The sequence below is a fragment of the Lactuca saligna genome, chromosome 5 (assembly GCF_052625555.1).
Source record: "Lactuca saligna cultivar CGN05327 chromosome 5, ASM5262555v1, whole genome shotgun sequence".
Lineage (NCBI taxonomy): Eukaryota > Viridiplantae > Streptophyta > Magnoliopsida > Asterales > Asteraceae > Lactuca > Lactuca saligna.
This window is the reverse complement of record NC_136421.1, coordinates 295,323,179-295,335,179: the sequence shown is the minus strand read 5'-3', so window position 1 is coordinate 295,335,179 and position 12,001 is coordinate 295,323,179. Positions and strand designations below refer to the sequence as shown.

Here is a 12,001-nt window from a genome sequence, read left to right as displayed (position 1 = left end):
AATTTAATTAACTAAAAATTAAGCTTTTAATCATAAAATTTAAATTTAAAAACTTGAGGACAAGTTTTGAATTTTTCAAAACAAAAGGGATCAAATAAGAAATAATTTAAATTAAACAATTAATTTCATAATTATCCATATTTAATCTAATCCAATTTTAGTTAAGATAATTACCAAATAATTCAAATAATCCATATTTATCATATAAACAAACTATTATTCAAAATATTTGAAATTGTCTATTGTTTTGGCAGGGATAGTAATTCAAATACAATAAAATTCGGATTTCGATCTTCAAAAAACGATTTAGGCATTAATCCCATAACAAAATAGCAACAAAATTCCGAAGTATCCTCTACCTGATGCACAGACTCGCCGAGTCAGCCCTCGACTCGGGGAGTTGGGCCAACTCGCTGAATCTAGATACTGACTCGCCGAGTTGAGTCCGACAAAGGCAAGAAAAACGATTTTTAGCAATCAAACAGTTAAAGCATCACATACAAAAGAAACCAATAAAGGTTCTAATACCACTTATGGGTTTTATGCATAAGAACAATCCTATGTGCTCATACAAACCCTAATGATTGGATCTAGGTTTCTCTATTGTACATGCATTGAATCCAAGACTTGAAAACCCTAATCTAGCATACATAATTCTAAAATTAACTCAATACTTCAGATCTAGATGTTTACCTCTTCAAATAGTGGCTTAGATCTTCTTTTCTTCTTGATGTGTGTGAAACGAACTAGTTTTAAACCTACTTTTAATTAATAAATTAAGCACACAAAGGCAGTGAACATGTCTTTTAGTGGTATAGTTGGATAAGTAGGGTGTCGAACTCAGGGAACGGAAATTGATCTAATAACTAATTTTAACTAAGCAAGTAATAAAAGTAAAAGGGTTTTTCTCTAGTTTTACAAGACTAAAAACTTAAAAATAGCAATTAAAACAATTAACTAACTAACGATTAAAGCAAATGACAAATTCACCAAATTTATTAAAGGGTTTCTGTTTAGGTTCAACTAATTCACTCGTATGGTTATTTTAATGATAAATCAATTATTATTAGTTACCAACTATAGTGGTTAGATTCATGTTCATTACTCCTGACCCTTAGACAATTAATCAATTTAAGCAGTGGCCAATTGTTTAAACTAACTAATTCCGTAGTTCAATTATTTGGATTAAATAAGATTTGTAATTGGTTAATCCACTTGGTGTTTCAATTAACCTCTTGTTTGTTGGTTTCTCAAACAAGCTCACACATTTACTTACCTATTTTCTAATTAATCTTAATTTCATACTCATTACTATTAAGCATATGATCAAGTATTCACTTAACATATGAGGTTAATAATCAAGAGATGTTCATGCAGCTTAATTACCTTCCAATTAACAGAAAGTAGTTGTCATTAATGCATAAGGTTCTTTAACAAACTTAATTTAATAAAATCACCAAATAATAATCAATCAAAAAGTATATTATAACCATAGGAGTAAATTAGTCTTCCCCAACAGAAACTAAACGAATTTAGTTCATTGTCATGATAAAAACAAACTCAATAGCATATTTAACTAAGCTAAACATCTTTAATTCCTAAAGCTAAGTGGAATGATTAACCTAATTGCCTTGATCCTTCCAAGGATTGAAGATTAAGGTTCCTTAGCTCCTCCAGGGGTTCTTTGTCGCAGGTTCAGCTCTCAAGATCGCCAAAAGTCTCTTCCAATCGGATAATGGTTTGGTATTTATAATTATCTCAAAACAGGGTGTACTCGGCGAGTAGCAGACCCAACTCGCCGAGTAGGTGCTAGTTATCCGTCTCAAATCAGGAGTCTTGACTTATCTTCTAGAATATTCTCTTGTACTCGCCGAGTATGCTCGAGAACTCGCCGAGTAGGACTGCTTTTGTCCTTCATTCTTCACTCTTTGGTCTTTAATTGCTTCCCCTTGTTCCCTTTTACTCCCAAGCATGTCTTTTGGACTGAAAACAAAATTTAAGCATTATGAAGTACCTTTTGTCCACATTATACACATAATTAGTTAAAAATGAATAAAAATGTATGCTAAATAATTAACTAATTATGCACATATCAAAATACCCCACACTTGACCTTTGCTTGCTCCCAAGCAAAACTGAATTTTAACATATTAGAACCACATATGACAACTCCAATCTAACCCAGCCATTATGCCAAGACCGAAACGCATGCATTTGTCTCTAAAATTGTCCTAAATACCCCATACTCCAAATACTCACAATCCTCATAAACATTCGCCCACTCACCCCAAACTATGCTCATTTTATGCATCCCTCCGAATCCATCGTCAGAAAACCTCTTAACCTCAAGATATTTTTGGTTGAGCAACCCAAGCATACATAATCTATACAATTACAATTTATGATACCACATTGGAGCTCTTTGGAATTCTCTATTTCTTTGACATTTGATCTTTGATCTCTTTGAATTCACCACTTATTGTTTGGTTTTTGGTATCTTCACTTTTGGAATTTCTATGGAATTTTTGATCTTTATATTTGATTTTTGACTTTAGTGCTCCAAATATTCTTCAACTTCTCTTGTAATTCTCTCTTTTTTTTCTTTTTTTTTACATGTTCCTCTCTTTTTCCACTCAAATCCGTACATGATTAAGCAGGGGCGCTCAACTTCAACCTTTATTGGCTAAAGATAATAATTTTTCTGGATACATTTCTGGTACACGATGCTAAACATATTGCATCCCTCAGGCTGAGCAAGGTCGTGTTTTTGTCCCATGATTTCACTGGAATAAGGAAGCCACAAATGCACTAGAACGTGTATAGGCTCAACTAAACATTTGAGTTTTCGTGCAATTATCAACACAATTCTAACATGGAACCCTAATTGCTTTTACCAAAATTTTCTAAATTAATTCCTAAGTAATTTTCCTTTTTGGCATGCAACAGTTTTTAAAATTAGCTTAAATTAAGATTCTAAATTTTTTAATATGTGACCAACCCCCTACCCCACACTTATTTTATGCAATGCCCTCATTGTATAATAAAAATGCAAATATAGAGAATTGGAACAAACTCTCCCGGGGTAGCAGTCGATAGGGTTGATACTCTTCTTTTTAGCTCCATCTTTAATTGACTTCAGCCATGTGTACAACTCATCCATTTCTTGGGTGTCATACGTCTCGTGTGGTTGACAACTTCAAAATGTCGCGCAATAAGCTTCTTAGAAAATTCCCAGTAACAATTCTTCACGAAAAGTAGATAAATGCTGCAATGAAAGTGCTCAAAAGAGCTTTGGAACTTGAAAATTGCAAGTCTACTCGGTGAGTAGTGTCGTGTACTCGGCGAGTAGCTCTCAGCTTGGAACCATGCGTGTAATACCTTCATGTACTCGCCGAGTAGAGTTTGTGCACTCGGCGAGTAGGCAGTGTATTTCCAAAACTACTCCAGCTCTTTTTCGTTTGGACTCAGGTTTTGAAATTGGACATTTCACTGATGCTTTCTCTAAATCCTTCAGCAGCAACACTTTTCATGACTCTCGACTCTAACGGACTCAATCCTAAGGACAAGACTTCGTATATTTTTTTCCTTGAACATCTCTCATTCCTTACTTGACCCTCAACAATTTAGTATGCTTCCTAATCTTCCATCCCTGAAAAATAAACAACTAAAAGTGAAAGTAATAACCATCCCAAAAAATAAAAATCATCCAAGTTTAACAATTATTCAAAACAAAACACCACAAAACATAAGAAAAAAAAATAAAGTATTCATTCTTCTTCTTCCATATCTGCTCCTCCAGCTCCACTTCATCCTCCTCCGTCACCCCGCATCATTCTTTCTTCCCAACTCATGATGTAAGGGTATCCCGGACCGGGTCTTGGCGCAATGTTCATTTGCTGGCTCGGCTTCGTCCTAGAAGCTACTGCTTCCGCCTCTCTAGGCTTCGCTATCGCTCATGACTGGTATATGGATCTCTCTATGTAGTGGTCGGCCTTCTAGAAGCTTCGCCAGAAGCGACTAGTCGCTTCCCGAATGCCCCTTTCCTTGCCGCCAAACCACTAGGAGAGTCAGCAAGCTAGCTTGCTCGCATTCTAGAAACGGTAGCTTCCGTGCCCTTCCAGATCTTTCTCGCTCTGTCCTCCGTTGCTCAGTAGCTCTCTCTGCTTTCATGGCAGTTAGCCGGTTCTCGGTACAGTCTCTTCGATCCCATCCCGCCTAACCAACTCAAACTACTATTTGCGGGGTTAATGCTTTTTGCTGGTTGGTTTCATTATCATAAAGCTGCTCCAAAACTGGCTTGGTTTCAAGATGTAGAATCTATGTTGAATCACCATTTAGCGGGGCTACTAGGACTTGGGTCTCTCTCTTGGGCGGGGCATCAAGTACATGTATCTTTACCGATTAACCAATTTCTAAACGCTGGAGTAGATCCGAAAGAAATCCCACTTCCTCATGAATTTATCTTGAATCGGGATCTTTTGGCTCAACTTTATCCCAGTTTTGCCGAGGGAGAACAATAGCTAAAGGCCCTGAAACTACCACTTGGATCTGGAACCTACATGCTGATGCTCACGATTTCGATAGCCATACCAGTGATTTGGAGGAGATCTCTCGAAAAGTATTTAGTGCGCATTTCGGTCAACTCTCCATCATCTTCCTTTGGCTGAGTGGCATGTATTTCCACGGTGCTCGTTTTTCCAATTATGAAGCATGGCTAAGCGATCCGACTCACATTAGGCCTAGTGCCCAAGTGGTTTGGCCGATAGTGGGCCAAGAAATATTGAATGGTGATGTGGGCGGGGGCTTCCGAGGAATACAAATAACCTCTGGTTTTTTTCAGATTTGGCGAGCATCTGGAATAACTAGCGAATTACAACTCTATTGTACCGCAATTGGTGGATTGGTCTTTGCGTATATAACGGTAGCCCTTCCTAAATAGTTTTTGAGTAGGCTAGGAAAGAAAGAAGAAATGATAGAGCGAAATGGGTTGGTTGCCCAAAGGGCTATCTGATCTGATCATGGGGGGATAGCACAAGGGCTTAAGGCATTGGTTTGCTAAATCGACATACAAGAAGATTGCATCATGCATGGGTTCGAATCCCATTTCTTCCAGTCTTTTCCTACTGAACACTTTCCTGCTCAAGATAGGGTACTAGAAAGGGATCATACGAAGGCGTCAAAAAGGTACTCAAACGATTTGTTGTTATAATTAACCCCTCGTCTGATATCGTCCAAATAGCGCTGGTACTCCATTTGATTCCAACCATCATTATCCTCCTCCACCGGAATAACCGGTGGGTCTTCCCGTACCCACTCACTACGTTGCCGTACCCGTCTTCCCGGCTCCTCGGGGATTGCCGGCTCGTCAACATATGGAATGGAAAAGGAATCACCAAACTTCTCAACGATCCGTGCCCTCCTGTATAATGCAGTGTTGAACGGTGGAGGGTAAATGACCGTGAGTGCCCTTGCTTCTTGTAAGTCTAAAAACCCAAACGACCTGGCAAGCCTGGTAACAAACATGCCTCCATTAATCTTAGAGTTAACTTTTTCCTTAACCGCCCCTTCAGCAAGAAATTTGGCGATGCAATAGGGGAGATCGCAGAAAGCATCAGGAGTAATAATACTCCAAAGATAGAAAATATCAAGGGTTGGGACCTTGTCCCAATCCTTCCGCATGTTGATAGTGCTAGCCACGAAGCGGTAGATAAGGCGATGAATCGGTGAGCGAATATGACCCTCCTGGGCGGTAGAAGGAATATATACCCGGTTGGCAATAGTGTTCCACCAGGTAGAGGCCACCACTACCTCGGGAAGATCCTTGTAGCAGTTTTCCAGAAAGGCTTCAAAGTCCTCATTAAGCATGGTGCTTTGGTCATAAATCCCCACCCTCCAAGAAAGTTCCACCATGGTGCACTGTCGCAGCTCCCCACCAAGAGAAAAAGTAATTATGTTGGGGTTGTAATACTCACTACCACCTTAGAATGAGATGGTAGCAAAGAATTCCCGACACAGCTCAACATACACAGGTTCTTGTATCTTAAACAATTGCAACCAACCATCACATATGATGGTGGTATCCCCCAAGTTGCACTCCTTCACCAAATATAGAGTGAGCTCCTCTTCCAAACCCACTTTTCCTAACCAATCCCAATCAACAGCGTTGGGCAAATGAATCTCCTTCTGTTTCAGTGCCTCTAGTTTGTTTTTCGCTCAAGCTTGTGATGATTTGGATGTGATTTGTCGAAACGAGAGCCACGGGATTTCACCTTGGCTTCCCCCTCTTGAAGATTGCCCTCTCCTGAACATGGTGTCTGCATAACAACACAAACAAGCAAAACCCTACAATTAAAACCAAATAATAAGGCTACATAAGCTGCCTACTCGCCGAGTTCATAGCATCTACTCGGCGAGTAGAATGAACTTCGGGGCTGAATTGCATCGGTCATATATTCGGTGCCCAAAACTCCTAAGTGTTCACAGGGGTTTGTTGTATTAAGTCAAATAACCATAGATCCAACAGAAATTTCTTCTAACATTACCTAATTCATGGCAAAATTAGAAACCTAGAATTTGAGGAATCCCCCAAATCCGAATTTAAGTAAAATAGGGGAAAATCAATGATAAATATTGAATCTTTGATGAGTTTAAAGTAAAAAGATCTTACCATTTCCTTGGAAAGACAAAGGTTAAGTGGAAATTGAAGAAAAATCGTAGAGGAGGCTTGAAGGCTGCTGTGCACGGCGAGTGTGTGGATTAAATGGGTGAAAACCCTTTTTTTACATATTATAAACCAATTATGTAAGTTGGCTACTTGCTAAGTAGAAAAGACCTACTCGCCGAGTAGAACTGCAAATACGCGTTTATTGGGTTAATTGGGTAGGTACTCGCTGAGTATGCGTGCCTACTCGGCGAGTAATCCTTGCAGATTGAAATTTTTTTAATGTTTTGGAAAAAAATTAATGTATTTTCTTATTTTTAACCATCCACCCCACACTCTAGGCATTGCTTGCTCTCAAGCAACTATATTCTTAAAAGAAGACGAATGAAAACGATAAAAATAAAAATAAAGTAAAGGAAAAGAAAATGCAAACTTGAAACTCGGGTTGCCTCCTGAGAAGCGCTTCTTTTTAAGGAGTCATTAGCTAGACTCCTCCCCTTCTACGTGGTTGCAATACCTTCCAGCAACAACAATTCTTCCATTCCTTCATTCCTAGGGACTTCTTCTTCATACTTCTTGACTCGATGTCCATTGACTTTGAAAGGTGTGCCATCTCTTGACAATAGCTCTATAGCACCATGTGGAAACACCGTCTTCACCAGAAAAGGACCATCCCATCTTGACCTGAGTTTCCTCGAGAAAAGCTTTAGCCGTGAATTAAAGAGCAACACTTTTTGGCCTTCATGGAATTCTTGATTTTCTTTTATCCTCTTGTCATGCCACATATTGGTCTTCTCTTTATAGATCAACGAGCTCGAGTATGCATCATTTCTATGCTCTTTAAGGGCATTCATTTGCATTAAGCGGTTGCTCTTGAGTTCCTCCGTGTTGAAGTTACACATCTTTAAGGATCAAAACGCTTTATGCTCTATCTCCACCGGCAAATGACATTGCTTTCCATACACTAATCTATATGGTGTAGTACCAATAGGTGTTTTGAAAGCTGTACAGAAAGCCCAAAGTGCATCATCTAGCTTATCCGACCATTCTTTGCGATTTCTCCCCACCGATTTCTCCAAGATTCGCTTCAAAGCTCGATTTGTCACTTCGGTTTGTCTACTAGTTTGTGGATGGTAGGATGTAGAAAATTTATGGGTTACCCCATATTTCCTTAGCACCTTCTCTAGTTGATCATTGGAAAAATGCGTGCCTCGGGCACTTATAAGAGCTTTTGGGACTCCAAATCGTGAAAATAATTTCTTCAAAAACCGCACCACTACCTGATCGTCATTAGTTAGTAACGCTTGTGCTTCCGCCCATTTGGATACATAATCCACCGCCACCAATATGTATTTGTTGCCTCTAGACATCGGAAATGGTCCCATGAAGTCGATCCCCCACACATCGAATACTTCGCACACTTGGATACTATGTTGTGGCATTTCATTTTGAGATGAAATGTTTCCCACTCTTTGACAAACATCACACTCTTTGACAAATTGGGTTGCATCTTTAAAAATTGTGGGCCAATAAAACCCAATGTCAAAGATCTTCTTTGCCGTGTAATGTGCTCCGTGATGTCCACCCGTGGGCCCGCTATGGCTATGCTCTAATATCTTTCGGCTTTCGTTCCCGAACACGTATCTTCGTATGATCCCATCCGTGCAGCTTCGGAAAAGATATGGTTCATCCCGAAAGTAATATTTTATCTCAGAAAAGAATTTCTTCTTTTGTTGACTTGTGAGATCTTTTGGGATGTAACTGCTAGCTAAGTAATTAGCTATATTTGCAAACCATGGTTCTTCTCCCACGGTCACCATAATATACTCGTTCGGAAAATCATCGCCAACTCTATCTTCGTGCAATTGCGGGTTTTCAAGTCTTGACAAATGGTCAACTGCTACATTCTCCATTCCCTTTTTGTCTCGTATCTCTATGTCAAATTCTTGAAGAAGTATCACCCATCTTATTAGTCTTGGCTTGGCATCCTATTTGGCAAACAAATACTTGATAGCAGAGTGGTCAGTAAAAACGGTTGTTTTTGATAGAACTAAATATGGACGGAACTTATCAAAAGCATACACCACATGGAATAGTTCTTTTTGCATGGTGGTGTAATATTCTTGGGCTGGATTTAGAGTCTTGCTAGCATAATATATGGGTCGAAAGTGCTTATCAACCCTTTAACCAAGGACAACTCCTAATGCAAAATCACTAGCATCACACATAATTTTAAAGGGTAAACTCCAATTTGGTGCTACAATGATCGGGGCATTAGCTAATTTTTCCTTTAAAAATTCAAATGCCTCTAAACACTGTTTAGTAAAATTAAATGGTGCATCTTTTAATAATAATTGTGTCAAAGGTCTAGTTATTTTGGAAAAAACTTTTATGAAACGCCGGTAAAAACCCGCGTGTCCTAGAAAACTTATAATGCCCTTCACATTAGTTGGTGGGGGTAATTTGGAAATGGTGTCAATCTTTGCCCGATCCACTTCAATTCCATTTTTGGAAACCTTGTGGCCCAACACTATACCCTCCTTAACCATAAAGTGACATTTCTCCCAGTTGAGGACCAAGTCGGTTTTTTCACACCGAGCAAGCATTGAGTCAAGATTTGTGTGACAATCATGGAAAGAAAAGAAGATCCAAAAATAGAAAAATCATCCATAAAAACTTCCATGAATTTTTCCACCATGTCGTGGAATATGGCTGTCATACACCTTTGAAAAGTTGCAGGTGCATTGCATAGCCCAAAGGGCATGCGCCTATAAGCAAAAGTCCCACTTGGGCAAGTAAATGTGGTCTTTTCTTGGTCCATTGGGTCTATGGGTATTTGGAAATAACCCGAGAATCCGTCTAGAAAGCAATAGTAACTATGGCCCGATAACCTTTCTAACATTTGATCAATAAAAGGTAAGGGAAAATGGTCTTTACGAGTGGCATCGTTTAACTTTCGATAATCGATGCACACTCTCCAACCGGTTACCGTTCGTGTCGGAATTAGCTTGTTCTTCTCGTTGGTTATGACCGTCATCCCTCCTTTCTTGGGCACCACTTGGACCGGACTCACCCACGGACTGTCAGAAATGGAATAGATAATTCCCGCATCTAAGAGTTTAACCACTTCCTTCTTGACTACTTCTTGCATATTTGGTTTCAATCTTCTTTGGTGTTGTACAACCGGCTTTGCTCCTTCTCCCAGATTGATCTTGTGAGCGCAATAAGATGGGCTTATTCCCTTGATGTCGGTGATGCTCCAAGCTATGGCACGCTTCCGTTTCTTCAATACTTGCACGAGCTCTTCCTTTTCAGATTTGGACAGGTCAGAGGCTATAATTACTGACTTTTGGTTGCCTTCTTCAAGGAAAGTATACTCCATATGTTCAGGTAACGTTTTAAGCTCAGATTTGTGGTTCTGACTGCTGGACTCACCGAGTGCAGGTATGGTACTCGGCGAGTTTGCGGCTGCATTGACGAATTCTTCCTTTTCAAAGGAGGAACTCAACGAGTAGATCGGCCCTACTCAGCGAGTAGGGCTCTCAGATTTCTTGATTATTTCTTCAAATTCAGCTTCTTCCAGCAGCCTCTCGATTTCCATTAAGTCTTTTTCTGCATCAAATTCTTCATCAACACTTGTGGACTCGCTGGAATCTTCACCTACGCACTCCTCCAATAGTTCATCTAGCATGTCGATTGAGAAAGTCGTGTCGTCACTGTTCCTTGCATACTTCATGGCTTAATCAACCCCAAAAGTTACAGAATCATCACCTACCCGCAAGGTAAGCTTTGAATCCCGCATATCTACTATAGCACTAGCAGTGTTGAGGAAGGGCCTTCCGAGGATGATCGGGACTTGAGGATCCGCCTCCATATCTAGAATGATAAAGTCAGCGGGAAAGACAAATTTGTCCACCTTGACCATCAAGTCTTCGCATATGCCCCTTGGGAAAGTGACTGTCTTGTTTGCTAAATGGATTTTCATGTGAATTAGCCTTGGTTCCGGGAGATCCAGCTTCTTGAAGAATGAATATGGCATTAGGTTCACACTTGCTCCCGAATCAGCTAAGGCGTGAATTGTAGCTAAGTTGCCAAATTGGAAAGGTAGTGTTAAGCTCCCTGGGTCACCTTTCTTCTTTGGTAGCTTATTTAGCATAGCAGCTGAACATTTTTCATCGAGGACCACCTTCTTCACTTCTTCCATCTTCCTTCTATTAGTGAGAACTTCCTTAAGGAACTTGGCATATTTGGGCATTTGGACGACAGCTTCAATGAAGGGTATGTTGATTTGAAGAGTCTTAATATGATCTAGAAACTTCTGGTACTCCTCTTCCTGATTCTCTTTCTTAGCTCGGGCTGGGTATGGCATTGGAGGCTAATACAGCTTTTCAGGGACCTGTTCTTTCGGATTTGGCATTGTACTCGCCGAGTCCATGTTTAGTACTTAGCGAGTAGGGCTGTTAGATTGAAGGTTTTGATCTTCTGCTTGATTTTTTGCCTCTTTCCTCTGTGATTCGTTAGGTGCTTCTATCTGAATAGGGGCTAGAGGGGTAATTATTTTTACCACTTCTTGTTGTAACTATATTTATGTGTGTGCCTCGTGGGTTATTTTCGGTTTTACTAGGGAGTTTGCCTGGTGATCTTTGGTTTATTTGTTGAGAAAGTTGCCCCAACTGCGTTTCTATGTTGTGAATGGATGCTTACTGGTTTATAAGGATATTTCTTGTTTCTTGAATGGCAACATCTGTTGGATTAGTGTCTAAGTCCATAACTATTTTGGTATGTACTTGACCCGATGGTGCATGGTCCTTTTGGGTTGCCTTCACCAAAGCAACTTGACATGATGAATTATGGAGAGAGAGGATTAATTATGATTTATTAATATATTATGAGAATAATATATTGAAGGAGAAATCATATTGTTTAATTAATATTAGTCAAGAATTAATTGATAATTAATTTTGTGGCTAAAAGAGATTAATTAAACTTAAGGGACTGAAACTGTAATTATAAGATAATTGCATTTGGGCTATGGATTACTTAATAAGATATAAGTTGGACGAATTCTATGGGGAACCAATTAGAAATTGTCCAAGGGATATACCAAAGGAATCCATGGGTTGCTTAGGGGTTAAGCAGTCAGATTAGGGTTTCCTATTTAAAACCCTAATAGCCTACATGAATATATAGTACCCTTAAGCCCCAAAAACATGGATAAGTGTTTCCTTAGGGTTTACACACGTTTTTGGGTGCCTCCTCTCTTATCATTCTTCATCCTCTTGCTTTTGGTGTTTGTGAGCCATTAGAGGTACTACACTTGTGGTACTTGCTTTCGAGAGC

The 12,001-nt window shown here is 39.5% G+C and overlaps 1 protein-coding gene across 1 annotated transcript; it reads right to left on the bottom strand.

The window, feature by feature from the left end:
* Positions 1–10,400: 10,400 nt before the first annotated feature.
* LOC145046899 (uncharacterized) lies at positions 10,401–11,030 on the bottom strand. The gene has a single exon (XM_078995166.1). It carries the CDS (start codon positions 11,028–11,030, stop codon positions 10,401–10,403), a length of 630 nt encoding a protein of 209 aa, XP_078851292.1.
* Positions 11,031–12,001: the final 971 nt, after the last annotated feature.